The 25,390-nt window shown below is 48.0% G+C and overlaps 11 protein-coding genes across 11 annotated transcripts; 7 read left to right on the top strand and 4 right to left on the bottom strand.

Annotated features, from left to right (window-relative positions):
- The first annotated feature begins 1,339 nt into the window (after positions 1-1,339).
- Positions 1,340-2,404, top strand: BU24DRAFT_145658 (uncharacterized protein). The gene has a single exon (XM_033521186.1). The coding sequence runs from the start codon at positions 1,517-1,519 to the stop codon at positions 2,090-2,092; it is 576 nt and encodes a 191-aa protein (XP_033385526.1). The 5' UTR covers positions 1,340-1,516; the 3' UTR covers positions 2,093-2,404.
- BU24DRAFT_145634 (uncharacterized protein) lies at positions 2,259-3,228 on the bottom strand. The gene is made up of 2 exons (XM_033521185.1): positions 2,415-3,228; positions 2,259-2,363 (listed from the first exon to the last, which is right to left on the bottom strand). The coding sequence occupies exon 1, from the start codon at positions 3,095-3,097 to the stop codon at positions 2,477-2,479; it is 621 nt and encodes a 206-aa protein (XP_033385525.1). The 5' UTR covers positions 3,098-3,228; the 3' UTR covers positions 2,259-2,363; positions 2,415-2,476.
- Positions 3,229-3,382: 154 nt separating this feature from the next.
- On the top strand, positions 3,383-5,108 carry BU24DRAFT_420220 (alpha-soluble NSF attachment protein-like protein). The gene is made up of 10 exons (XM_033527427.1): positions 3,383-3,496; positions 3,555-3,618; positions 3,677-3,736; positions 3,803-3,901; positions 3,957-4,007; positions 4,057-4,199; positions 4,260-4,271; positions 4,320-4,380; positions 4,433-4,445; positions 4,503-5,108. The coding sequence occupies exons 1-10, from the start codon at positions 3,464-3,466 to the stop codon at positions 4,846-4,848; spliced, it is 882 nt and encodes a 293-aa protein (XP_033385524.1). The 5' UTR covers positions 3,383-3,463; the 3' UTR covers positions 4,849-5,108.
- Positions 5,109-5,836: 728 nt separating this feature from the next.
- Positions 5,837-7,839, bottom strand: BU24DRAFT_145504 (uncharacterized protein). Its single transcript, XM_033521184.1, has 4 exons — positions 7,312-7,839; positions 7,147-7,251; positions 6,719-7,095; positions 5,837-6,669 (listed from the first exon to the last, which is right to left on the bottom strand). Exons 1-4 carry the CDS (start codon positions 7,456-7,458, stop codon positions 6,006-6,008), a joined length of 1,293 nt encoding a protein of 430 aa, XP_033385523.1. The 5' UTR covers positions 7,459-7,839; the 3' UTR covers positions 5,837-6,005.
- Positions 7,840-9,107: 1,268 nt separating this feature from the next.
- BU24DRAFT_420215 (PAPA-1-domain-containing protein) lies at positions 9,108-11,308 on the bottom strand. The gene is made up of 4 exons (XM_033527426.1): positions 11,084-11,308; positions 9,896-10,719; positions 9,733-9,839; positions 9,108-9,680 (listed from the first exon to the last, which is right to left on the bottom strand). The coding sequence occupies exons 1-4, from the start codon at positions 11,176-11,178 to the stop codon at positions 9,414-9,416; spliced, it is 1,293 nt and encodes a 430-aa protein (XP_033385522.1). The 5' UTR covers positions 11,179-11,308; the 3' UTR covers positions 9,108-9,413.
- Positions 11,309-11,454: 146 nt separating this feature from the next.
- On the top strand, positions 11,455-15,525 carry BU24DRAFT_366794 (DUF726-domain-containing protein). The gene is made up of 3 exons (XM_033524319.1): positions 11,455-12,037; positions 12,095-12,877; positions 13,108-15,525. Exons 1-3 carry the CDS (start codon positions 11,609-11,611, stop codon positions 15,346-15,348), a joined length of 3,453 nt encoding a protein of 1,150 aa, XP_033385521.1. The 5' UTR covers positions 11,455-11,608; the 3' UTR covers positions 15,349-15,525.
- Positions 15,526-15,859: 334 nt separating this feature from the next.
- Positions 15,860-16,654, top strand: BU24DRAFT_420212 (ribosomal protein L37ae). The gene is made up of 5 exons (XM_033527425.1): positions 15,860-16,027; positions 16,082-16,100; positions 16,159-16,211; positions 16,265-16,336; positions 16,386-16,654. Exons 1-5 carry the CDS (start codon positions 16,010-16,012, stop codon positions 16,500-16,502), a joined length of 279 nt encoding a protein of 92 aa, XP_033385520.1. The 5' UTR covers positions 15,860-16,009; the 3' UTR covers positions 16,503-16,654.
- A 40-nt stretch (positions 16,655-16,694) lies between these two features.
- BU24DRAFT_366788 (amine oxidase-like protein) lies at positions 16,695-18,695 on the bottom strand. Its single transcript, XM_033524318.1, has 3 exons — positions 18,239-18,695; positions 17,448-18,181; positions 16,695-17,393 (listed from the first exon to the last, which is right to left on the bottom strand). The coding sequence occupies exons 1-3, from the start codon at positions 18,441-18,443 to the stop codon at positions 16,788-16,790; spliced, it is 1,545 nt and encodes a 514-aa protein (XP_033385519.1). The 5' UTR covers positions 18,444-18,695; the 3' UTR covers positions 16,695-16,787.
- A 23-nt stretch (positions 18,696-18,718) lies between these two features.
- Positions 18,719-20,162, top strand: BU24DRAFT_420209 (V-snare-domain-containing protein). The gene is made up of 3 exons (XM_033527424.1): positions 18,719-19,376; positions 19,488-19,897; positions 20,018-20,162. The coding sequence occupies exons 1-3, from the start codon at positions 19,197-19,199 to the stop codon at positions 20,103-20,105; spliced, it is 678 nt and encodes a 225-aa protein (XP_033385518.1). The 5' UTR covers positions 18,719-19,196; the 3' UTR covers positions 20,106-20,162.
- A 453-nt stretch (positions 20,163-20,615) lies between these two features.
- BU24DRAFT_420207 (uncharacterized protein) lies at positions 20,616-22,236 on the top strand. Its single transcript, XM_033527423.1, has 4 exons — positions 20,616-20,854; positions 20,944-21,196; positions 21,247-21,772; positions 21,833-22,236. The coding sequence occupies exons 1-4, from the start codon at positions 20,834-20,836 to the stop codon at positions 21,927-21,929; spliced, it is 897 nt and encodes a 298-aa protein (XP_033385517.1). The 5' UTR covers positions 20,616-20,833; the 3' UTR covers positions 21,930-22,236.
- An 876-nt stretch (positions 22,237-23,112) lies between these two features.
- BU24DRAFT_343525 (GMC oxidoreductase) lies at positions 23,113-25,050 on the top strand (the record flags this gene model as incomplete). Its single annotated transcript, XM_033523372.1, has 3 exons — positions 23,113-23,242; positions 23,297-23,361; positions 23,422-25,050. The coding sequence occupies 3 exons, from the start codon at positions 23,113-23,115 to the stop codon at positions 25,048-25,050; spliced, it is 1,824 nt and encodes a 607-aa protein (XP_033385516.1).
- Between the last annotated feature and the right edge of the window lie 340 nt (positions 25,051-25,390).

The following is a 25,390-nucleotide window of genomic DNA, read 5'->3' as shown; positions in this document are numbered from 1 at the left end:
CTCGTGAAACACTCAAGTCCTACTCGAAACGGTGAAACACTAAGTGGGGAGCAGTACTTGAGACTTGGACCCTCAGGGTCAGCAGACACCGTGATGTCAAGACCCAGCACGTTCTATCAGTTGAGCTGTGAAGCTCCTTGAGCTTAGTCTCCAGTAACTGGTTGGTCTGTAAATGTATGCCGAGCATCGCGCCATTGTATGCCTCTCACGACGTTTAATCCAATAGCAATGAACAATCTTCAGGCATTTGCCGTATCTTATCGATATTCCGCACACAGTTCGACAAGTGGAGGGCTGAGAGCATTGTAGTGGGTTGCATGGTTTTTGACGCTAAGATAAGGTACACCTAGACACCTACCTACCTACCTACCTAACCTAGATACTATTCAGTCGCAAAGACAATGGTAAGTAGAAAGTACCAATAGCCCGTACTAAGACAGCCCAAATTCTTAAAAGTATCGATAGATGAATTCCTGAGCCATGACCTGAAAAGAAGGTTCACAAAGTGTTCCCAGGAAACACTTCCGGGAAGACAATGACACGGTCGCATGGTTGCGTTTCCACTACAGTAAGCATGTGCAGCTATCGCATTTTTGACACATGACAATTTAATTTATCACAGATGCAAGACAAGTGCTATTTTGTATAGAAAGAAACATTCGCAAAGGTACCTAGGTAGGTACCGTAGACTATAATAGAGGGCTGGTAGCAGGGGTGGACTCATTGCCCGCCTAGCGCCATGTATGAGATGATTATGTCAGCAATCTGATTATGTCATCCGGTCAACATCAGTGAATGTCCTCAGGACCGCAAGTACATAACTCATGCACAACTCGTCAGAAAGAGCTGAAAACTCTGGCATGGCAATATTGGATCACTCTTAGCCCAACGGATTTTGGATATTGGGGCTACGATCACAAAAGCCAGGTAATAGAGTCTCAAGCCCTTCGTGGTGGCATAGCCTGGCAACGACAGCGAGGATCGACTTGAAAGTGGATTCAAAGGTGATGCATCGACTGCTATATCCATTCTGTTAGCCTTGATTTCAATTCCAGGTACGAATAAAAGCATCCATGGAGAATGCCATCTTCTCCTAGAGGCCGCCCATGGGAAGAGCTCAGATTGACCACCAAGTAAATATGTCCTCAAGACCTCCTGCATACTCGACCTTTTGGCGGCTCTATTGAGATATAAATGACTTTTCGTGGGAAATTATGGGATTTTAAGACCCAATAGAGCTGCTCACGCATGCGAAGAGTCCTTGGAGGTTGGGCAAGGTGTCGGGGGTGGTGGAAACCTTGGCATTTGTCTGCCACATAAGAACCGCACCGCCCACCCTCGCCCACCAACTCTCTTATCATCCACTTCAGCCAACTCATACCCATCAATCCATCCCGCAACATTCGCACTCAAAACTACCTGATCACAATCCAAGCTCTTCTGAGTACTCAAACAAGTGTCGACTTGAGTAATATTATCTGTTGGTAGTGTTGCTTAATCCCCGCTTGTGTGCATCATGTCGTCGCCTCTTATGACTACACACATCATTGCTCCAAAGGAAAGAGACGTGCCATCGCGGTATCGGAAATCTGCATATCGTGATGGTCCAGTCGTTAGAATTCATGAGGCTCGTCGTCATCGCTCATCACCTGATGATTCCGCATATCCTCCGGCGATGGGTGCGCATTCTTGCCAACAGCCATTAGGACCAAAATCTTGTTCAAATGATATCGGTAGAAGCATGTCGATCGCTAAGTCGTTGGCGGGCGACGGTACTCGAAAAGAGGAACGTGAATCGAAAGATCACGTGACATGTGCCATCAAGCCCAAATCGAAGAAGGCAAAGGCCAAAGTGATCGTTGTCCAGTCCAGGGAGACGATTCCCACGGTGAACAATGTACCTTCACTGTTCTTCGAAACATATACGGTGCCAACACCGCCACCCACTCCGAAGATAGAGAGATTGCCAACACCCGATTTGGAAAGGATCAGAGAAGCTATGTTCTGCACGTGTTGCAATGAGACTCGCAGGAAGCACTGTGTTTCTTGTACTTGCGATACGCCTCGATTATTCCACGGAACCTCGCCATAGAGGGTTCGAAATCACTCTATCTCAGTCAATCAACGTATTGAACGAGATATTGAATGTGTGAAATTACGATGGCCTTACTCCCCGGCAGAGTCTCTTCTAGAAGGCATGAGGGGGTGGGTTCTGTTCCGAATGAATGGAATTTGATAAGGCGTCCTGGCGTTGATACAGCGAGTATTCAGATTGATCGTGGAATTCCATATATGGGAGTTGAGTCCTTGAAAGGGCAATACGGCCTTTGTCTTTGCCTAAATCGACAGCAAACGCTTGCATTCTACCATAATATATTAATTTTGCTCACCGGAGTGCCTTATCGTTAACTTACTATAGCATGCACTAATGCGCATGCAAGTCGCTCGAAAAATTCGTCGCGCTGTAGTACCAACTCTACTTCTGGAGTCTCTCACTTTCCACGACGAAATAACCCCCGGTTTTCCGTTGTGCAGACCCAAGGACGTCCCACTTCTCAGCTGCCGCGGCATCTGTGACGGTTGGCTTTCGATAGATCCTCTTGTAGTGCTTCCCAACGACTTCTTCAGCCGCAAAAGCATCCTTCAGTGTGTCCATAGTGACGGTCTGATCGCGCAACGAGGCTACGGTTTCGTCCCTGATGGCACGCAGTGGTTGTACGCCTTCTGTGTTCACTTGTTGTATTTCGCCGACGAAGTGTAGTTGCGAAGCGAGAGTATCCAATATCTTCTTCTCTTCTTCTAGTGTCTTGGGAGGAGGGAGAGCCGACAATCGAAGTAGGCGCTGTAGTTGCTGGGGAGATATCGGAGGTGCGTCCAGAGCTTGACTTTGAGAAGGGAGGAGAGAATCAACCGACCAGGTTGGCTTTGCGAGTAGGGCGTCCACTTGCGAGAACTTTATAGCACCCGAGACCCTTTGGTCGTGCTTTAGTTCGGATGAATATGCGCGAAAGTGTCTCCAAGTTGTCCTCAACGTTGTGGTAGATTCACCCCGGTGGTACAGTGATCTCGCGTGGGTACAAAACTGCCGAGAGATCATGGCGGGGCAGTATTAAGCTCGTAAGCTACTGTGTGACGCAGTGGCTCAGTAGGAAATAACCCAGGTGGAAGTGTCAGGTATTCAGAATTCGATACAATTACGGTTTAAGGATCAATTGCACGTAGTGATGGATGGGATGTCGTCAACAGTAAATGCCACTAGTGAGACTAGTGTAACCGAACTTACTCCGCCAGCATCTTCTGACGCATTGACCATCAGGGAAGGTCGTCATCCTCGATAGCCACCTGTCTCGAACCTGCTTTGCTTTAACAGAACATTATAACTCGTGAAATTCAAATTATTCAAATCTTTGGTATTCAACTCAATACCCGGAACCACATCATTATCCTTTGAAGACGCGCGAACATGGCTGGCGATCCCCGAGCCCTTCTCCGTCAGGTGGGACACTTGAAACACAGCCACAGCTTCTGGCTTCTTATACTTATAATCCGTATAGGCAGATAAGACGCTGCAAAGTGCATCTGGAGGATTCAGTTTCTTTGGTGGTCGTGCTGATAAATGTATCTATCTCTCCCTTGCATCGCCTACATGGATCACTAATGTATCCGGTTATTGAAGATGAGAAAGCGGCCGAGGAGTACATCGCTGCTGCAAACGCATTTCGAATGCAGAAGCAAGGTATGCACTTTTAGTCCTGCATCCAAAATATTGATCAGTTTTTGTACGATTCTAACCTATCTGCAGGCAAGGAAGCAGGACTTGCGTTCGAGAAGGCAGCACAAATACAACTTGAGCAGCTGAAGGAACCAGACGACCATGCAAACACCATGACAGAGGCCTTTAGTGCGTCATCAGCGATCCTCACTGTTACACTATACTAATTACTAATTACCAACAGAGGCATACAAGAAAGATGACCCAGAAGCCGCAGCTCGATCTCTAGACAAGGGTATGCCTAACTGTTGCCGTGTCAGCTTCATATACTAACGCAGATTTAGCTATTGCCCATTATTGCAGCAAAGGTGCCTTTCGCCGTGCTGCTACCCATAAGCAGAATCTCGGTGAATTATTCGAAATCGAACTCGGTGATGAAGGACGAGCCGCTGCAGCTTACGAGGAGGCTGCCAGTTGGTATGAGAGTGTAAGTGGCTTTCTATGAATTGCTCAAGGTGATTTAAAAAAATACTGAAACTTTCCATAGGACAATGCCGAAGTAAGGACCAAGATCATGAAGCGACCGACCAGTACTAATGCTTCCTAGGCTCTTGCAAACAAGTTATGGCTGAAGACTGCCGATCTTACAGCACTCGAGGGCAAAGACTGTGAGTTTCTCAATCTCTGAATTTCACTCTGAATACTGACCAAAGATGATAGATTACAAAGCAATGTAAGATGCACCTGTACCCCCATATCCATTGATAACAGTACCCTGATTCCATGCTAGTGAACTGTACGAGAAGGTGGCTAGGTCAAGCATCAACAACAATCTGATGCGTTGGTCTGTCAAGGAGTATCTACTCAAGGCTGGTATCTGTCAGCTATGCACCGGCGATATGGTTGGCGTGAACACAGCACTGGACCGCTACCGTGCCTTGGACGAGAGCTTTACTCAGCAACGTGAACATCAGCTGCTCACCGATCTTGCTGCTGCTGTACAGGATGGCGACCAGGAGCAATTCTCCGACAAGTTGTTCCAGTACGACCAGCTTAGCAAGCTTGATAAGTGGAAGACGACCCTTCTGTTGAGGATCAAGAGCACGATTGAGGAGACTGGAGAGGATTTCTCTTAGATATTATTGTCTCATAGAGGGATCGACGAGCATCAGCTGGATTGTGTTATTTGCGGTGCATGAATTTCATGACTTGTGTCGAAATCAATGGGTGCTAAGATCATCCAATACTCCACAACAGAATGGGGCTGAAATAGGTACATTACAATCACTTTATTCACCATGATGTTCGCCATGTCAATTAAATACCAAGGTACGTATAACATGTGAAAAAGAAAACCCATTTGGATTGCCGTTTCACCAGATTCTGTCTCATCCACTTGATAGTCATGCCCCATAGATTCTACCCTGGTAGAATTTCGTTGCATCCCCCCTATTACTCAGGTAATATGGAAAGTGCAAGCAGAAAGGGCTAGGTGAGGGTGCCCTCAGAGCTTGAAACTTATTTCATAGTTGGGCTTTAGACATCAAGACGTGGTTTACACCTCAATTTGATTTATGTCTTTGAAATTTCAGGTACTGAGTTGAATATCTCGACATGTATTCGTGAGCTACACATTCAATTCACTGATCATTTGAAGAAGGAAATAACGGTTCTTATCGTTCAGATACATAGTGCCTTCAAGGACCTTCATCTTTCACATACGACCATTGGACATTGAAAACAGGGCTTCCCGTTCGCTCAGCCATACTTAAGCAATGTACCGGCGGACTAGTAGTTGAGTGGGTGACCATCAGCGAATCCCCGCTGTTGTATGTTTTTTGATTTTTTTTGTCGATTTCTTTGGTGCTGAAAATTGGTGCTCGACTAGTCATCGCCTTGGGTGGGGAATACGCTGTCAAGCGAAAGTGGTTGTGGATCCCTTGCACAGGGAACATACATTAGTTACTCGAACCACAATAAAAATAAAATTTCGAAAGGGGTGTATAAACGTGTTTTTTTTTTAGTGTTATGACTAAAGCGTTGATAAAGTGAAGTATAATACAATCGTTGCTTGAAGGAATGTGGGTATATACGTATTCATAACATTATACTGAGAGGTCAATCCAGCTGGGGAGACCGAAACAATGAACATATGTTTGAGATTGGGAACACAACCAGTCGGCGAGATGTATATATGGGTTATGTCATCAACCCAGAAGGAGCGTCCTCGAGGCCGGCCCTAGGATGGGCGGCCAGACGGTGACGAGATTTGGAACTACGATCATTATATCTATCATTCTGCGAGGATAGGGAAAGGCGTGATAGGAAGGGGCTTCGTAACCGGCGTGCGTGGTGTTTTTGGCGTCTTGGGTGTCTTTGGCGTCTTAGGTGTCCTAGGCCGTTGTCTTCCAAACGTTGGACTCGATATCTTTAAAGAGTATCGATTTGGGTCATTGCTCAATTGGATTGGACTGAGCAATGCAATGTTTTCAGGAACTCGTGGTAAATAAGGAACAACCATGGGCGGTTGCCTAATCGAGGTAATTGTTCCTTGCCGAGTAGGCATAGGCATCCTTGATCCAGGCTTCGCCATTGTCGATTGAGGCGTGGAAAGGACCGATAGCTCGCTCGCGCTGGTTTCACTCTTCGTACGGCGATGACTGTAATGAGATGATGCAGCCGTGGAAGGTCGTGTACTGGCAGAATGTGACCGAACGTGTTTTGGTCGCTCTTCGTCAGGAAGGCGTAGTACTGGGCCTTGAGGTTCATTCTTGGGGAACGCTCTGGGCATCATGAGCACCAATAGCGGCCTCATGAGAGGTAGGCTTGCAGCAACAATGCCAAAGTTAGCTTCTACAGCCATAAGCGCAGCCGCAGCTGGGCTATCGAAAGTGGGGTCATCGGAGGTAGATATTGCTATCAGAGACTGGAGTCTGACAACAGAGACCGTACAAACACTAAGACTCGTTAGACCAAATATACTATGGCTGAAGTTGAATTACTTACAGTCCACCTACTGCAAATACGCCAATAAGTGCTCTCTTCTGTCCACTTGAAAGGTTCAGTCGGCCAAGAAGAGGCACTGGCATGCAGAGAATGATGAGGCCCTGAGCAATGTTGACACCAGCGTTAATGAACCAGATGGTGAACTGATCCAAACATTTTCCATCTGGAAGGCTTCTGTCCCAGAAGAAGTGGACTGGGGTACAGAGGAAGATACTTCCGAAAAGAGTCCACACACCATAGGCTGTGACAAAGCCCAGGACGACACTACACAAGAGACGGAAGCGACGAGTTGGAAAGATGCGGAGGTACTGGATTAGAATCGCCACCTTCGTCGTGGTTAACGATAGATTGTACATCCACATGCCTGCCCATAACGCCTATAGAACGCATAGTTAGCATTGGCCCCGTGAGTCGTATGGCTAGCTTACCTTTAATGTAGCCATTAGGACTTCGTCGTCAACATCTTTCGTGTGCCATCCTAGACCATTGCGAACTTGTTCACCTATTGTGACGGCAAGGCCTATGGACAAAGCCTGAGAAAATGTGTTAGTGTTCTATGATTCCATCCAAAAGGAACCTGTCCCATAACTTACCAATGACAATCCTATCAAACCATCTTCGAGGTTTAACCTCTTTTCTATTGCAGTTCTTGTAATTAGACGAAAAAAGACAACCAGTCCCGCAAGAACCGTGAAAGCAAGCGTGACTGTATTGACTCGAAAGCCAGCAGGCGAAGCCATTAAGTCGTGATCGTAAGGAACCCCGATATCGTAGAAAGCACCCCAAGGACAAGCGATTGAATTATACAAGAAAAGGAAATCGACACCAGGTCAATGAAAGTCAATGAAACGAGAAACTGCTACAAGGTCCTGCCTAGCAAGCATAATGCAGAAACAAAAGAGATGTTGATGCCAAAGCCGTTATGCCATACTGCATGAACAACGACGACGACTTAGTCGGAAGTACGATGGGAGAATACAGAAATAGAAAGAAAAGGGTCGTTAAACAATGTGATGGATGAGAGAGCAGAGCCAGGTTTACGTTTAGCTTGAGACGAAGGCGAACCGCGCGAACACCTAATGTGCACTGCTGCAGGTGATGATGCACACCATTCACCGAAGGGCCACAAATGAGGATCTTGACCTTACTGCTTTTGAATTATTTCCGAGCTTGGCCTAAGAATGGGGGAGGCGGGTTGCAGTTCTGAGGCGTCAGAGCAGCCTTGGAATGGGTGGCGTGGTTGGTCGCCCGTATGATTGTCGGGGCAATAATCACAGGGGGTGTTTGAACCCTTCAGGATGTCATGACACTCTCAAGCTGATTGGAAGACTTGTAGAAAAAAGCGGCTTACTCCGTAAGAAACGGGATCCCGGATTGTTTTGCTCGTCGCATCGCTCTCATTAGGACAAACTGTAAACCGTCTCGTGGCCGCACTGTTCACCCATCATACAATGCCGAAAGTTGGCATTTGAATCCGCAACAATAGGCGGAACGGGCACGACATGACACGAACCATAGTAGGGTGCAATAATAGGACCGTCCTGCAGTGGGAACTATGGCGCGCAGTATTGTCACGAACATCACGAAGAGAGCTGCAGGTGACTATACGAAACATCAACAGGGCCGAATACTCGGCTTCACAAAGGCCCGTCTTTCAGGGTATCTACCAGGCAGAGACTTCCTCCAGAACTGAACGCTAACAAGAAGATGAATCAGGCGTGCGCGACGAAACATGAAAGCCAGGAAACCTGCAAACCTTCCCCGCGACGATCCAAACGCTGAGACTTTCGAGGGGTAAGCGGGAGGTGAACCTCAGACACGAACCCCTTGATATCTGAAACGTCGCCTAGGCCTAACCCCAACGGACACCAACTCCATGAGGTTTATGTCCAGAAAATATCGTGTAATCCATATTTTAGGTTTTTGTACACCAAATGTTGGAATGTCCGTCGGGAGGCCTTGTTGATTTTTCGCGACTCACAGAAACAATCAGGGTTCAACTTTGTACTCGCGCAGCAATTATACTCGTAGGCCTTGAATCGTTCATATATCGTACGATAGCATGTGGATATGTTTCAGGATTACAAAGAAGACTCGGAGATACTCAAATACAAGGCTTCCCGGCCAATCTTCCAGTTGCCTAGAGTTCAATTTCGCAAACTGTCGTGAGGAATTGAATTGGTGACCGGCATTCTTCAAGTTACGTATAGACTTTTTAGGATAAGTCTCTCTCTTGGACTCTTCGTCCACGATAAACTATAAACTGTCCGAGTTGATGCGAACGTTTGTTAACATTTTCTTCCACTCCCGATCTTCGAGTAGCAACGAGTCTGCCGTTCAAAAGATGCATTTGATATGGATATGACGCAATTCAATAATGGGCAACCTTCTCAATGATCGGACTAGAAACTTAGGCTGTTGGAAAAACCACACTTGAACGTGCGTTCTGATTATCTAGAGTATCTTACAGGGTATGGCATCGAAAGGGAACTGGAATCTGGGGCATATCATTGCCAATAAAGTCCATAAGGCACGTACGGTCCACGCAGATGGTATGCAGAGTACAAATAGAACGAATGAAATAACTCCCTTGCCAAACGCCATACACCTCTGCATCTGAAAGAACCTGGGCACACGTACCCTGGAAATGGGGTTTGAAACGGTGCAGTCTTCAAGACTTTTGTGCTATTTTTGTTCAGGCCACTTCTTCTACCATGCGGCGGCCATATGGTCGATTCGAGGGTTTCGCTGGAGTGCCAGCGAATACATTCCCCGCGGGACTTTGCAACCATTCTTCAGGAATAGCCATGCTGGTACCATTGGCATTCTGAATGTAGCGAACATAGAGGGGGTCGATCTTCTCAACCTCGGGTTCGTTTTCTTGGTCGTCTTCAGTGATTTCTTGGATCTTTTTCTGACGTTTGGAGGGCTGTCTCTTGAGAAGGCGATTGATGGTGTCCAACTGGTGCTGGAATTAGCATGCGCTGATAAGATTAATAGTGGAAACAACAAACCTTCTCTTCTTCATTGCGCTTCTCACTGAGATTCTTCCGCCTGCGGGCCATTTCTGCGCGACGCATGGCATTCTCTTCTTCAGTGAAGTGCTTCTTCTTCTGTGCCTCTGTGGGAGCAACCCAGTCAGCTACAATCTTTGAAACTGTTGACGACAGAGCTTACCGTTCGAGAGCGCCATGAGGGCAGCATCACTGGCCTCTTCTTCCACCATAGCCCGCTGCCTACGGGTCAATTTGCTCAAGTCGGGCGTGTGGCTTCGACTTAGGGAATTGGGTGTATCATCATCACTATCCATTTCCTCGTCTTCGTCGTCATCGTTTTGAGCGGGCACCTCATCATCTTCTTCACCTTCCGCATCGTCGTCGTCTCCTTCCGCATCCTCCTCCTCATCTTCCTCATCTTCCTCATCCTCCTCCTGCTCCTCATCTTCTAGGTCGGAGTCCAATTCGGACAACTCGTCATCGTCATCATCATCGTCCATGGCCATCTCCTTGGCTTCGACAGAGTCTTGTGGTGCCTTTAAAATGACAGGAGGTTTTACACGAACGTTTTCCTTGCTTGACGTTACTGCTCGGGGAGCAGGCGTAATATCCATTTCGTCCTCTTCGTCGCCTTCAGCATCCATGTCCTCATCGTCCTCCTCACCTTCAGCATCTTCGTCGTCATCTTCGTCCTCCTCCTCCTCATCCACGTCCATTGCATCTACTTGCTCTTCGTCCTCTTCTTCATCCTCGTCGCTGTCGACCTCCCGAACGACTCTGCTATTGCGCGATGACCGCTTTCCAGAGACAATGTTATGTGAAGTCACGTTTGACTTTGCAACCCTTCCGCTTGTTGCTTGCCGGAGCTTATTGGGCGAAGACTTGACGGTGAGATGGATAGATTGGCGCTTCTCTTCGGGCGATGAGCGCTCGATATGCGCGGCTTGGGGGGATTTGTTCGTGGTGCCACGTCTTGGACGGGTCGAAGATGCGGTTTGGGCAGGACTGGGAGCTGTCAGACTGGCGCGCGACCGTAGACGAGGCATGATTGTTGTCGGCTCGCTCGTCGCGGGTGGGTGATGAGTAGACAATCAGGTAGGGCAGGATAGGAAAGAGTGGAGTGGATGGCGTTTGTTCAGTTCAGATGTTCGCGACGATGCGCGCAGGGATCAAAGAGGTGACACGAGGTCGCGGTGAAGTACGAGGGGTTGTGTGTGGTTGATATCGACCATGCATGTGTAAATTGCTGGTCGGGCGAGGGAGTCAGGGCTTGTACTCCCCACGTCACACTTGGCGGCTGTGGAATAATGGGATGGATCGATGAATGGATGGATGTCTGGCGAGATTCCTGCCACACATAGCCACATACCTGCTGAACTGGCCGGCACTGCCTTTGTTGTTCCCTCCAACAGAGTCGTTCTCATGGCTGATCCGCCGTAAGCGCTTCGCCGCGCGGTCCACCATGTTGTCAGTAGGATGGATGATTGATAAAAAGATAGATAAGAATATGGATAATTTCAGCAGATAGGAAAAGAAAAAATAATAATGTTAATTATTTGATAGGTAGGAACAATTGAAACGGGGAATGCGTAGACCGGCGGTGATACAACGGATGGCGTGCAATTCTCCGAATCGTCGACAGAGCGCGATCCGGCGGCGCCACATTCGGATTAGCGCACTTAACTCAACTCCATCTCATTCTCAGTAACCAACCAATCAGCCAGCCACCCAGCTAACCAACCAAGGCTGGAAGAGACCTCGGCCCAGCCGTCGCATCGTCGCAACAGTTCCATTCACATCCCTAATCTCGTGCAGACGACCTTCTTCTTTTTCCCCCCAACACCCTCGAACCTCTTCAACATATAGTCGCAGTTTACACCCTCCTGCGACCACCATGTCAGATAAACCCTCTGCCCCAGCGTGGCAACGCGCTCAATCGTCCGATTCAGAAGAAGCATCATCGCCAGTCACAAGCTCGGAACAACACCCGACTTCGGAGAAAGAGGAGAACGAGAATCCAGCAACAGACACAGTAGACGCAGTAGACGCAGAGGGCACATCAGAAGCAGAGTCAGCGTTACCTGCATCATCGGAGCCCTCAGAAGAAAGGCACGAGGCAGCAGGAGAGAGTCAGTCACTACTCGATCAAGCCTCTCGATTCCTGGAAGATCCTACCATCCGGGAGGCGCCTCGGGAGAAGAAGATTGAGTTCCTGCAGTCCAAGGGCTTCAGTCAAGAGCATATCCAGAAGCTATTGGAGACGCAAGAAAACAATGATGCCCTATCTAAATTGACAACAGACGGGGAGAGAGCATGGCCATCGGTAGGTTGCTGGCATTACTTCGCACCTTCGCATATTTACGATTCTAAATTGTTACAGGCTCTTCCAAAACCAGCCGCGTCGACCTCACGCCCTCCACCCCAGACGCGCGATATCCCGCCCATCGTTACGTATCCAGAGTTTCTTACGCCATCGACCAAACCACCACCCCTAATCACGACTCAACGACTGGTCACCACCGCCTATGCCGCTGGAGGCATTGCCGCTACAATGTACGGCCTAGCCAAATTCATCATTGCTCCTATGACACACAACCTTGCCGAATCGCGCCAGGAATTTGCCTCACACACGAATGATAAGTTGAACGAGTTGAATACACGGTTGCGGGAGGTTGTTTCAGAAGATCCCGCACTGAAGCCAAAGCCCAATGTGACAGACATCGTCGATGACATATCCGAAGCGGATTCCGACCCTACGGAGCTTTTCCATCGCGATTTTGGCACGCAGACTTCGCCATCATTATCCCGCAGGGCTTCGGTCTCTTCATCTGACGTTGAAAAGTCTGTCGTGGATGGACATGAAAAGAGAATGAAGATCATAACATCCCATCTACAAGAGCTTTCAGCGACCCGTTCAAACGACGCCGCAGCATCGGATTCCTTGAAGACTAAACTGACAGAGCTCACTAGCTACCTTCAAGATATGAGCTACCAGAGTCAGTATTATTCGAACATTGGGGGATTGTATGGCAGCACGTACGGCATGCCGAAAACAAAAGATGGAAAGGATGATCAAATAGAGGTACTGAAGGGTGATATTAGAGCAGTCAAGGGTGTGTTTTTAAGTGCTAGGAATTTCAATCCACCACGTGCGACTGGCAAAGTAGGTGGATAGGTTTCTCTTCATATTCACTGCCATAATAATGTACAACATTAATTTAATACACCTGGGGAGCCTGCTCCCTTCTGAATAACATGCATATGTCCTAATCCGGCTTAGACTTCCCGTATGATCCACGATACCGCCACTAATACGTCATCTTGGCTGAGATGACACTTGAAGCAACATGTTACCTTTTAGGTCAGCATATTCATTGAACTTGCATCGTCAAGCTTGTACTCAAGAAATACCGAAACTGCATCTCTTGTATTTTCCTAGGGATCCAGCATTCGCTCTTCAATATGAGCTTCGCGTCACACTTGCCTTTTGGCAAGTCTAAATCGACCGAGCACAAAGATGAAGCTTCCCTTACAACTCTCCTCGATGCAGACCAATGCGCTGAGCTGACTTTTCTGATCGCCACAATCACGGCCACGATGAGGAAATCGCTCCTAGATACTTTCACTGCCGAAGAGTATCAAACATCCCCAAAATCCTCTAACATATCAGAAGAGGAAGCCTTGAAAGCTGCAACGTCACATCCGGGAGATGTTGATGTGGAAAAGGAGGACAAGCTTAAGAAAGAGAGAATGGATCGTGAGGAAGATGCAAAGAAAGAATTGGCAAAACCGGAAGTGCAAGATCTCAAAAAGGAGATGCTGAAATACTTTGATGAATGGCGAGGTCGAGTCATTCTTCGAGTCGGTGAAATTGTGAACTCACGGGAAGAGGCCAACAGGCAGAGCAAATCTGTCAACGACGTAGAGGTAGAACAAGGTGTCAAACGTCAAGATACTGGACTCAAGAGCATTGCTACCATCGACGACGAGGGCGAAGATGAAGACGCTGTGTTCAAGGAGCTTTACCCTCCCATTTCATCAACATTGGCTCAAATGGACGAAAGCAAACGAGCGCTTGTTCTACACTCACTTGTCTTGATCCTTCTAAGCTTGGAACACTATTCAGGTCACTCAAGACTTCTTCTCCTTCATCTCTGCAGCTCGTTACAACTCAAGTTGAGCACCCTAAAGAAAGACGAAGAAACAATAGCAAGAGGCCTCCTTGAAGCTGCCAACCAGCAGCTCAATGCTGATGCCGAGACCCAGAAAGCCAATGCTGAAGCTTCGTCTTCTCGAAAATGGAAGGTCGGTTTGGCTTCTGTAGGCGGCGCTGCATTGATTGGAATAACTGGTGGTCTTGCTGCGCCTTTCCTTGCCGCAGGTATAGGAACCGTAATGGGCGGGCTTGGGCTTGGAGCTACTGCAGCCGCTGGATACTTAGGGACTCTGGCCAGTTCTTCGGTTCTCGTTGGTGGCCTCTTTGGTGCGTACGGAGCACGCATGACCGGCAAGGCAATGGATGACTATGCAAGGGAGGTCGAAGATTTTGGATTTATTCCTATCCATCATTCCCACCGTCCACGTAAACTGGAAAAAGAGTTCCGACGCCTTCGAATTGCCATTGCTATCTCGGGATGGCTCACAGCCAAGGAGGAAGTTGTGGTTCCATGGCGCTATCTAAATCCAACTGTAGAAGGGTTCGCGCTTCGATGGGAACTGGAGACGATGCTCAAACTCGGAAATTCAATGGACAGTTTCGTAAAAAGCGCAGCATGGAGCATTGCTAAGGGTCAAATCATCAAAAGAACCGTCTTTGGCGCATTGTCTGCCGGACTATGGCCATTAGGCCTTCTCAAAGTCAGCTCCGTACTAGACAACCCTTTCTCGGTTGCCAAATACCGGGCTGATAGGGCTGGCGAAGTCCTTGCAGATGCGCTCATCAACAAAGTCCAGGGTGAAAGACCAGTTACCTTGATAGGGTACTCGCTCGGGTCGCGCCTGATTTACACTTGTCTTCAGACACTGGCCAAACGGAAAGCATTCGGCCTCATCGAGAGCGTGGTCTTTCTTGGAACGCCCGCACCATCTGATGCCGCTGACTGGCGTAAGATCCGCAGCGTAGTCTCTGGCCGCGTAGTGAATGTCTTCTCCACGAATGACTATATTCTAGCCTTCTTGTACCGCACTTCTTCGATTCAGCTCGGTATTGCTGGTCTTCAGCCAGTATTGGGGGTCCATGGTGTCCAGAACGTCGATGTGTCTGAGCTCGTCAACGGCCACTTGAGATATAGATATCTCACCGGTTCAATCCTCAAGAAGATTGGTTTCGAGGATATCGACATCAAGGAAGTCGAACGCGAGGAAGAGGAGATGCGTGTGGTAGAAGAGATGGAGCGCAAAGAGCGGGAGAAGAAGGAGAAAGGGGCAAAAAGCGAGGACGAGGAAGCGAGAGATCTGGAGAATGAAGTCAAGAAGAGGAATGAACAAAGCACTATGGATTGGGCGATGGAGAAGATGAAACTTGGCAGTATCTGGGGAGGCCGTGGTAATGGGGAGAAGACCGAAGCAGAGCAAATGGCACAGAAGGAAAAGGAGATCCAACAGCGCGAGAAAGTAGGTAGTACGAAGAACTAAGTGAGTATCGTCGAAACTCACAAGGCGTCAAATCTCATCGGCGTTTATGACATTTACCACTCGAGGTTGCACCTAGAATATTGCAATACATTTAGCGAGTGCTTTCGAATTGTGATCTTAGTCTTTTTTATTCAAGTAGAATGTCAATTAACTATATTTGAGGTATATACCGATGGGCCCCATCCAGGTTTTGATAATTTGTATTGAAAACCTGGCAATAGTCCATTAAATTTCTGGCGTTTGAAAACAGATAATGCGAATTTCATGGATGACGCTCATCTAGATATATTTTGTGCTCCGAGCCTATGATTGAAGGCGGACTCAAGAAGGCATTAGTGGCCCGTGCATTCGTCTTACATATTCAGCGCGATGCATGCTACCAAGTCATAGAAAGTCATTAAAAGTTTCAACAACTAATTATCACAGACCATACTCCCTTCAACTCTCGTTTGCATTGCTTTGGTATACAATTTACCTGATATGTGGGAGGATCGGTGACCGTACGGTAGTGGTGCAAAGTCTTGGCAACTCCGATTCTGGAGATCTGACTAAGCGCAGTTCGCTTAGTTAGTTTGTCTTGCGCACATAACCACGAAACTCTACTAGACTTTCGCGAGATTGATCCGTCAACACACTCCGTCCACACCACACATATCTCAAAATGACCAAGCGAACGAAGGTATGTCGAAGACTGAATTGGTTCCAGCGATGATCGTGGCTAACAAATGCGCAGAAAGTCGGTATCACCGGAAGTACGTAACCCCCACGATGGATTTCGACAATCGACAGAGCGATATTGACCTTTTGCAGAGTACGGTACCCGTTATGGTGCCTCTTTGAGGAAGCAGGTCAAGAAGATTGAAGTAAGGCAATCAATATACATACTTCCATGATACATGTGCTAACACTTGGGTAGATCTCCCAACACGCCCGCACCACCTGCCAATTCTGCGGAAAGACTGCCGTCAAGCGCAAGGCTGTCGGTATCGTAAGTACAACGATGACGAGCAGCTTGCTTGGATGCTTACAGTTTACAGTGGGAGTGCAAGGCCTGCCGCAAGGTCAGCGCTGGAGGCGCCTACACCGTGTCCACCCCCGCCGCCGCCGCTACGAGGTCCACCATCCGTCGTCTCAGGGAAATTGCTGAGGTCTAAAGTGGTTATGTGTGCATGGGATGGAGGCGTTTCTTCGGGCTATATCAACTTCGGATAACCTAACGTGGAAGAAAACACGGGTTGCCGTCGGCACTGGGAGGCCAACTTTTCAATGGCTACAGCATACATGATGGCTTAAAAATCAATGGAATGACAAAATAGCATCCGAACGAATCCAGGGCCAAATATCGTGAGCGTGAGCATGAGCATGAATCTTTAACAATCATAACAGCCAATATGAGGAGTCATCTGGATACTGGAATACTATCGAACGCAAATGTACCGCTACAACTCCTTCTTTCGCAAAGGCTTGGAATGTCCGTTGGTCGCTGCCGGATACGAGCGCTTTCCCTTCTGGCCCTCCAATACACCCCAGAGTCTTGATACGAAGCCAATCAACAGCTGCAGAATTAATACTACAGTCCTCACAGCATAATCTTTCCAACCTAACGTCGGCCGCGTCCCACGACTATACTTCGCGTTTTTCGCTTCCCAAGGAACATCTCCACCTAACCTCAACCCAACACGCATACCACTAGCAAACCCATCTTCGTGAAATCCATAACCCGTCCATGCTCCAGCATACCAGATCCCTCGCTTTCCTTGGATGGTTTCCAGCTTTTCTTGAGCCGCTATCATTCGCGAATTGAACAGTGGATGCCGATATTGGTAAACCGCCTGCGTGAGCTCGGGTAACGGTGGGTCCTCCGGATTCAATGTCACCAGAACATCGCCAAAAGCGCTTGTCGGTAGCTTTTGGAGTATGTTCATGTTGTATGTCAGTGTCACGGTCTGCAGGGCTCCAGAAGCCGGGTTACGTAGTCCGTGAGATGATTGGGACGTGGTAAGGTAGTTCCACGCTGACCATGCCGTACGTCGTCTGGGCATAAGCTGCAATATTGGTTAGTTTGATACTCCATAGCGGAAGACATGTGGCAAACGTACCGAAAGGTCGGAATGAAGGTAAGCCGTGTTTGGTGTCGTCTCGAATGCAGATAGTAGTTCCTTCTCCTCTAGGTTGGCTGCTTGACCCATTATGTTCCTTGTCTGATCACCATGACATGCCAGTATCACCTCGTCGAAGACATCAGACTTCTGGCCTCCCATACCACCCAATTTGAGCACCACCTTTCCGTCCTTCCTAGTGGCGGACTCCACGGCGGTCCCAAGGTGGATGTCGACTTTGCCCTTGCAATCCCTCAGAACGGCGCCAATGTACCTTTTGGCACCCCCCTCCACTGTAAGCCATGGCGGTCTTTCGGATATTGTAGAGAGTAGATGGTGGTTCCACATGAACCTTACCAGCGTCAGGGCGGGGAACTCTAGTGCGCATTTATCTGGTCCCGTGCTCCAGACGCACGCGGTCATGGGGATCAAGTAGTCATCTCGAAAAGCATCAGAGTAACCTTCTCTTTCAAGGTACTCACCAATCGTCAGAGAAGACGACGATAGTTCGGTTGGTGAAGTAGAAAGCAGGTCCAGTGCAAATTGGTTGAATCGGATTATGTCGAAGACCATACGCCAGAAAGAGGGTCTAATGATGTTCGATGTTTGGGCGAAGAGTGTTGACGGTGAGGTTCCGGACCACTCAAAGGCGCCTTGGTCTCTCGATATTCCAAAGGTCATCTCGGAGGCCATGGTTTTCACTTGCAGTGCTTCCAGGAACGCAATGAAATTAGCTACGATTATTAGCGGTCTATTCTCTATCAATCGCGTGAGGGGGAGGGCTGATGTACGATAGGTAGCAGTATTCAAGACGATGAAACCGGTATCTACAGGTGTACTTTGACCGTTCTTGGACCATATCGCTGTGTTTGTATGACCACCCAGGCGCTCCTCCTTTTCAAAGAGATGAACATCGTGACCTGAATTTCGAAGTGTCCACAGTGCACTTAGCCCGGAAACACCACTGCCGACAATGGCAATACGCTTTTTCTCCATGATTTTGGATAGTACGGTCTATCACGCAAGAAAAACGCTAGAGTAATGCTAAAAATGCGATGCTGAAAGTGAAGAAAGCTAGATTAACAGTTGAGATTCAAAGAATTGGAAAGGGAACTAGAGAAATTCAACAGTGATCTAAATGGGAAGTGGTGAGGTCATCAAAACATGAAGCGAAGCCCGTTTCAGCTTGGTCAGGGCTAGTCACAATTGTTGAAGCTTGAGAGCGAAGGCATGGAGAAGTGGAAGAAGTGGAAGAGGTAAAAGACGAGAATGTTTATATCCCTAAATGCATTCTTGGTGTCGTGCCAAATCAACCAAGCGATATAAGTGGCCAAAATGGTTATCCAGGAACGGTTTGTCCATGTGCTGTGCTGATCTTGCGCTAAGTCGAACTTAGAATGAATGTTTCCTTACATTTAACTGTGTACAGGAAGACCTTTTCCCATGGTCATGAAATACAAATGTCTCGCCGGATGATACAACAATAATTCCAAAAGAAAGGAAGACCCTATCCGCCCAAGGGGTGATCGCTGAAGTGTAGATCAGTGCACGTGATCCAACATCGACGGCGGACTTGGCGAACATGCGCCCCATCATGGTCCTTGAACGTCACAGCGTCACATCGCAACTTCAGATTCGTCTCTCCAGACTGGCAAACCACCCTCTCTACGCATCTCCAATAGGCCTCCAGGTTCTGCGCTCGCCATATTCATTACCGATCTTTTACTCTTCGCATAATCGCCTTTCAACATGTCCAACCTCATGGATACCGAGGCCGGTACCGAGCGCTTCACCAGCTACGAAGCCGAACTCAAGTTGGTGCAAGCCGACTTGAACCAGCAGCTAGATGAGATACCTGAGCTTACGGGAGAGCCTCGAAAAGCTTCGATCGCAAAAGCAGAGCGTGCTCTTGAAGAAGCAAACGAGCTGGTAAGTCGCTGCCTACACGTCGCAATGCGACAACATCATTCTGACCCGGATGGAGCGGGACCATGGTCAAGGAATTGAATGAAATTTATCGCTGATACTTAATCTTATCAGCTCGGACAAATGCAGTTGGAGAAGCCTAACATTCCCGCCAACTTGAAATCGAAAATCAACACCCGCTACCGCAACTTCCAAACCGACATCGATGCAGCAAAGCGCAAACTCACATCCCTATCCGACGATCGACGCGCCCTTTTTGGGTCACGCTATACCGATAATCCAACCGGAGATGATCAGCTCGAACAGCGCCAGCAGTTGCTCTCAGGAACTGAGAGACTTGGCCGCTCATCCAACAGAATTCGTGAAAGCCAAAGGATTGCGCTGGAAACGGAGCAGATTGGTGCCGGAACATTGGGTGATTTGCGAACTCAAAGAGAACAAATCGAGCATCAGAGACAAGTCCTCCTGGAGAGTGAGAGTTATACGGACCGAAGTATCAAGACGCTGAAGGGCATGGCTAGAAGGTATGTCTACACTTGAAGCCGACGTTTCCTCGAACCTCTCCGGTATTGATACGGAGCCTAGGTCTTGGTGGCCATTTTGATATTTCCAGAGTATCAGGATCACTGACTTCATGTTCACAGGATGGCTACGAACCGAATCATTACGATTGCAATCATTACGGTATTGGTCTTGCTTATTATTGCTGTTATCTACAGCAAGTTCAGATGATGGACCAAGGATCAGTGTTTTATTTGGAGGCATGGCGTTTAGAGGCGAAACTTGTACAAGAGACTTTCAACTGTCATAAGCATTTGATTACAACTTGAATGCGACATATTACCATGGACTTACAAAGCCCCCCACAAATGGGGAATTGTATACACAATTATACGTTATCACCGTGACGTTCACTTCTGATCTCATCAATGCTACCAGGGCTATGCCTGATACGCGATGTACTGGACTATTAATATGGCACTACTTGTATGATGGCTTTATCGGGATGTATTGAAGAGTTGGGCCGCATGATCGCAAAATTTGACATGGCGGCAAACCCTGTCAACTCATTTCGTATGAGCCGCCCGCTTTCATTATTCTTTCCAACAATTCCACATGTTCTATTGATGCAACTGTGAGTAGGTTGCAACCGTTGCAGGGACATTCTACATCGGTACTAGCGTCTTTGCGTGTATGACTGCTTCCTTGCAATCGAGCTGGCCGTAAACCATCATCAACGTATTGAAAGTCAATTTATCTCTCTGTCTAGGCTTTGTCTATTATACTTCTCGGATTGGGTCCTCCAGTATTGAACCACCTATGAGAACGAAGAACGTCTGAGAATAGACATCGAGGTTAAGTAGGCAGAGTATGACCAGTCCACTGCGACGTAAACGATTTCAGATTGGTTTCTCACTTGGTCTTCACAACAAGCTTGAAGCGGCGAGATACATTGTAAAATGACTAAAATAAGCCCATCCGTACGTTTAACGAGTTAACATTCAGTCCACTAGCACATTATTTTACTATCACATCTAACATGAAACTTAACTGACGAGGTAATTCACAGGTGAGGGCCAAACTCATCAACTATCTTGACGCAGCCACACTGTTCGGTCTTCGCCCATGTCCAACACCTGCCCCGGATTTCATAGAGTCTGCCCGTGCTGCTCATCGCAAGTTAACACTTATTGTTGCGTTCGATACCAATCTCGAGCTTTACTACTTTCGAAAAGCCAATGCCGATATATTCAGTGAGGATCTTAACCTAGTCGATGCGGGCTGTAATGTTGCTGCCAGCGACCCTCTTGCTCGAAAAGCCAGTAAGTTAAAGAGCCACATTGATGTAGTAAGGGGAATTTAAGGTAAATAGGCGTCACCACTACATGCGAACAATACAAATCCAAGTTCAAAAGCTCTAAAAGGTTTGGGGAGAAGTTTGAGACGAAGACGAGGATCAAATATGAAAGCAAACTGCCGAACGGAAAAAAGAAATTCAAGAAAATGACCATCTTCCACGGAGCTCATGATGGATCAAACGATGCCTACTGGACGCTAAGGGCGTTCCTGATGGGCATCCATCGAGTCGCAAGCAAGAAGGACGCATCATTGATGCTCACCGCTCTGCCTCGCCACCCGTTTCCTTGCGAATTCAGAGTCATAAGTGTAGACTTCGAGGGCGGACAGAATATTCCTCGGCAACTGGGACTTGCAGAGATCGACTCAACATCACTGCAAAGCCTTGCATATGATGACTGGATAGAGGCAATCAACGTTCGATCGATCTTTTGCGAGGAGGAAAAGGACTACCGGAATCCGTTTTGCTTACCTGATACCGGGCCTCAATTTTGTGACCACGAATTGTACGAAACCAGCGCCGATTTCAGTCGGGCTATTATGTATGTGTAATCTACACAGTGCTCGAAGCACGTCAATCGATACTAATACTGCTGTCACAGGGGTGTGTTTGCTGGAGACGAATCGATACCTCTATCCGGCGAGAGTCCATCAGAGATGAGCGCCATAGAATTAGGCAAAGCACTTCAGGAAACATGAGAAATGGAATGGTATCCTTGATGCCGCGCTGACTTGAACCTCCCAATGAGCACGATGTACCGCCGGTATCCCGGGATTTGAATTCTTGGACCTGGGAATATTAGAAATTCTTTGTACAATACGCCGCACCCAGCCAGAAACAATTCATCTGTCTTTGTCCCTTGTAAATTGTCCTTACCAAGAGTTGGCCAGACATCATGGGAATGCTGATCTGGATAGCCGTATATAGAGTTTTCGAACATCTTGAGTGTTCGAACCAACTACATGCCACCAAGAAGCAATGCTTCTACGAACACAGAAACTCTCCCGAATCATGTCGAGACCTTGTTCTATGCCACGAAGAGAGAATTGTACAAGGAGCGTACATGCACTGAGCGTGCTCCATAGACATACAGCTGCGGGCATTGCAAGTCTCTCGATGTCTTGTAATGATTTGAGGTGGTCTTACATGCGGCACTTCTCAAGGTATCGATTATCTTACTCTTTGAGTGCATACCACTTCGTGTGATTAGTAGTAAACTCTGCCTTTGTCGTAAGACCCTTAGTACCTCAACAACAGTATCGCTGCAACCCTTCGTCATGTCCAGATTAAATTGCGATGGGCTGCATTCCTTCTGCTAAGTTCTTAGCTTTTATCCCATTTTGTAGGTGGAAGGGGACTTGACTCAATCTTGAACCCACTTTCCAGTCCACGAGCCCAACGACCAGGGACGAACGAACTTATTACACTGGGCAGTGGATCACCTAAGCTGCATCCCGGGCTTTACTCGATCGACCCTCGAGTGTATTCAAACGTACTAGCGTCGATGCGTTCCCTGTGCTCGAGATTATCCGCTTCAATCAAATCGTACCATTCAAGTTTTAGTGAATGCGTCAACATGTCTTAACGGCAGTAACTAGCGACTGTTCAGTGCTGAGATGACTTCTCTGGGTTTTCGCTAGAAACGTGCATTTTTTTTCTGTCTTGCCATTGGACATCTTCCCAAAGCTTAGGAATTTTCTGTATAGTTTGTACCTGAAATTCAGCACAGGTGAAATGTTGGGTTGCTGCAACCCTTGATGTTATTCCAGACATGCATCCCTGCCAGTGGATGTCTGGTGCTTCTGTATAAGTCCCGCTATCATACGGGTGAGTTACGCTGTTCTTGACGTTTGATATTCTGTACAAGACGCGAAGATTGCAATGTTGTTGTCCATCCACGCCGTTGTCGTTACGTTCCTCGGCATATGTGCGTCATTGAGCGCAGCCACACCGCTTCATCTTCGTGACGATCATATCGGGGCACCACAAGATGCAACGTTCGACTACATTGGTATGTCTTGAAATCAATCGCTTAATCTTCACCTCACCTACTTATTGAATGTAGTTGTCGGTGGTGGCACCACAGGCTTAACCGTAGCGGCCAGGCTCTCAGAGCACGCATCAGTCGCAGTACGATTGCATCTTTTGTACCCTATCTCCGGCAGGACCTACCTGCTTACCAGCCGCTAGGTTATTGAAGCTGGAGGCTACTACCAAATTACGTACGGCAACAACAGTGTTGTCCCATTATATTCCCTAACGAGAATCGATGCCATCGATCCGAGCCCTCAATTTCCTCGCCGCCCGGAAATCGACTGGGAGCTCGTCACAGTTCCTCAAACCAATGCTTTCAACCGAACTGTTCACTATGCTCAAGGAAAGACTCTGGGTGGTTCCAGTGCCTTCAATACCATGTCTTACCTGCGCTCCACCTCTAGCGCGTATCAACGATGGGCATCTATGGTCGGAGATAATGACTATACGTTTAAGAGCCTACTGCCATTCTTTAAGAAATCAGTGCGTCTTACGCCGCCGAATCTTGAGAAGCGTAACTCGGCGAATGCTACTCCAGAGTATGATCCCTCCGCATATGGAGACGGTTCTCCCTTGGATGTTTCCTGGAACAACTTCGTTGACCCCACACTCACATGGCTAGCGAAGAGTCTTCAGGCAATAGGGATCCCCATCAACCCGAAGGGCTTTAGTAGCGGAGAGCTCAAGGGCGGTGCGTGGCTTCCGTCGACCATTGATCCAGCCCACGCCACACGTGAGTCCTCGCAAACCTCGTTCCTAGACTATGCCGATGCGAACACGCAAATCAAGGTCTATCCGTACAGTATTGCTGTGAGAGTTCTCTTTGAAAATGAAACAGCTACTGGCGTCTCCGTCGACACGAACGGAACTATCTATACCTTGAGTGCAACGAAAGAAGTCATCGTTTCGGCTGGTGTATTTAATAGTCCTAAATTGCTCATGCTCTCAGGCATCGGCCCCACAGAAGTACTCACCTCATTTGACATACCCGTCGTAGCCAATCTGCCCGGTGTGGGACAGAACTTACAGGACCCCACGTCCATCAACGTCGCAAATTTCGTAAACACGCCAAATGCACAGTCGATCGTTGCAAATCCAGCCACCGAGCCCGAAGCACTACGAAAATACGTCGAGGAGGCTGCGGGGCCGTACAGCTCAGCCGCAGGCTACATCTCCTACGAGCGGCTGCCAGATGATTTGCGACAGACGCTCCCGCCAGCGACGCTGGCTAAATTTGACAACTTCCCGTCTGATTTCCCAGACAGCCAGTACATCGTGGGCACGTTCGTGATGGCGAACGGTAGCTCGATGGGGGCCATTAGCTCAACGTTTACGAGGACCTTCTCTCGCGGCAGCGTGACTCTCGCGAGCGCAGACTACAAGGACAACCCGCTCATCGATCTTGGATGGTTCAGCGATCCTGCCGATGCAGATGTGCTTATTGCAGGAGTCAAGCGAGTACGACAAGCTTGGTCGTCGGAGCCTGCTCTAACCATTCGGTTGGGGGCCGAAGTGCTTCCCGGTGACACAGTCGATACGGACGAAGAGATTCTGAGTTACATCAAGAACAATGGAAATCAACTCTGGCATGCCAGCTCAACTTGTTCTATGGGGAAGGCAGGCGATAAGAGTGCTGTGGTTGATTCAAAGGGAAGAGTATTCGGTGTCAAAGGTTTAAGAGTAGCAGATTTATCTGTGGTTCCATATGCACTGCCTGGCCATTGTCAAGCAAATGCGTATGCCCTTGGTGAGAAGATCGCTCGAGATATCATTGATGCACGATGATTACTACCGGACATTGCTCCGTATCACTATCGGCCAAAGGAGATCACTGCAATGGAGAATGTATTCGCCCGAATGACAAGCCCAGTCGTAAATATAGTTAGTGCCGATCGATGAAGCTTCCAATTGGCGGTACACACGAATGAACCATCAAACAACGATGAAAAAAGGTCTCAGCCCTTTATGTGCCAAGAATGCGGCTTTCTATGTGTTCCAAAAAGCTACTTTTGGCTATACGAGCCTAGATTTCCAGCTGCGGTGTGGCTCTCGCCTATCTGAAGATTAGATTGGAGCTTCATGTGCATCGCCAAGGCTGTACCTTCAGCCCTTCAGGCTGTAGTTT

This window comes from Aaosphaeria arxii, assembly GCF_010015735.1.
Source record: "Aaosphaeria arxii CBS 175.79 unplaced genomic scaffold BU24scaffold_3, whole genome shotgun sequence".
Classification (NCBI taxonomy): Eukaryota; Fungi; Ascomycota; class Dothideomycetes; order Pleosporales; genus Aaosphaeria; species Aaosphaeria arxii.
The sequence above is the reverse complement of the archived record's forward strand: the minus strand, read 5'-3'. Positions and strand labels throughout refer to the sequence as shown.

Bases quoted from the DNA above. Each gene is read 5' to 3' on its own strand.
- BU24DRAFT_145658 (XM_033521186.1), top strand. From the start codon at position 1,517: ATGTCGTCGCCTCTTATGACTACACACATCATTGCTCCAAAGGAAAGA.
- BU24DRAFT_145634 (XM_033521185.1), bottom strand. From the start codon at position 3,097: ATGATCTCTCGGCAGTTTTGTACCCACGCGAGATCACTGTACCACCGG.
- BU24DRAFT_420220 (XM_033527427.1), top strand. From the start codon at position 3,464: ATGGCTGGCGATCCCCGAGCCCTTCTCCGTCAG. The intron at 3,902-3,956 runs GTGCGTCATCAG...AATTACCAACAG, and splicing joins CACCATGACAGAGGCCTTTA to AGGCATACAAGAAAGATGAC. The intron at 4,008-4,056 runs GTATGCCTAACT...ACGCAGATTTAG, and splicing joins AGCTCGATCTCTAGACAAGG to CTATTGCCCATTATTGCAGC.
- BU24DRAFT_145504 (XM_033521184.1), bottom strand. From the start codon at position 7,458: ATGGCTTCGCCTGCTGGCTTTCGAGTCAATACAGTCACGCTTGCTTTC. The intron at 7,252-7,311 runs GTAAGTTATGGG...ACATTTTCTCAG, and splicing joins GTTTGATAGGATTGTCATTG to GCTTTGTCCATAGGCCTTGC. The intron at 6,670-6,718 runs GTAAGTAATTCA...AACGAGTCTTAG, and splicing joins GTATTTGCAGTAGGTGGACT to TGTTTGTACGGTCTCTGTTG.
- BU24DRAFT_420215 (XM_033527426.1), bottom strand. From the start codon at position 11,178: ATGGTGGACCGCGCGGCGAAGCGCTTACGGCGGATCAGCCATGAGAAC. The intron at 9,840-9,895 runs GTAAGCTCTGTC...TTGCTCCCACAG, and splicing joins CCTCATGGCGCTCTCGAACG to AGGCACAGAAGAAGAAGCAC. The intron at 9,681-9,732 runs GTTTGTTGTTTC...TTCCAGCACCAG, and splicing joins AGCGCAATGAAGAAGAGAAG to TTGGACACCATCAATCGCCT.
- BU24DRAFT_366794 (XM_033524319.1), top strand. From the start codon at position 11,609: ATGTCAGATAAACCCTCTGCCCCAGCGTGGCAACGCGCTCAATCGTCC. The intron at 12,038-12,094 runs GTAGGTTGCTGG...AAATTGTTACAG, and splicing joins GGGAGAGAGCATGGCCATCG to GCTCTTCCAAAACCAGCCGC. The intron at 12,878-13,107 runs GTAGGTGGATAG...TGCATCGTCAAG, and splicing joins CACCACGTGCGACTGGCAAA to CTTGTACTCAAGAAATACCG.
- BU24DRAFT_420212 (XM_033527425.1), top strand. The intron at 16,212-16,264 runs GTAAGGCAATCA...ACACTTGGGTAG, and splicing joins AGCAGGTCAAGAAGATTGAA to ATCTCCCAACACGCCCGCAC. The intron at 16,337-16,385 runs GTAAGTACAACG...TACAGTTTACAG, and splicing joins AGCGCAAGGCTGTCGGTATC to TGGGAGTGCAAGGCCTGCCG.
- BU24DRAFT_366788 (XM_033524318.1), bottom strand. From the start codon at position 18,443: ATGGAGAAAAAGCGTATTGCCATTGTCGGCAGTGGTGTTTCCGGGCTA. The intron at 18,182-18,238 runs GTACATCAGCCC...TAATAATCGTAG, and splicing joins CTTGAATACTGCTACCTATC to CTAATTTCATTGCGTTCCTG. The intron at 17,394-17,447 runs GTACGTTTGCCA...CCAATATTGCAG, and splicing joins ACCTTCATTCCGACCTTTCG to CTTATGCCCAGACGACGTAC.
- BU24DRAFT_420209 (XM_033527424.1), top strand. From the start codon at position 19,197: ATGTCCAACCTCATGGATACCGAGGCCGGTACCGAGCGCTTCACCAGC. The intron at 19,377-19,487 runs GTAAGTCGCTGC...TAATCTTATCAG, and splicing joins TTGAAGAAGCAAACGAGCTG to CTCGGACAAATGCAGTTGGA. The intron at 19,898-20,017 runs GTATGTCTACAC...TCATGTTCACAG, and splicing joins CTGAAGGGCATGGCTAGAAG to GATGGCTACGAACCGAATCA.
- BU24DRAFT_420207 (XM_033527423.1), top strand. From the start codon at position 20,834: ATGACTAAAATAAGCCCATCC. The intron at 20,855-20,943 runs GTACGTTTAACG...GGTAATTCACAG, and splicing joins TGACTAAAATAAGCCCATCC to GTGAGGGCCAAACTCATCAA. The intron at 21,197-21,246 runs GTAAGTTAAAGA...TAAGGTAAATAG, and splicing joins CCCTCTTGCTCGAAAAGCCA to GCGTCACCACTACATGCGAA.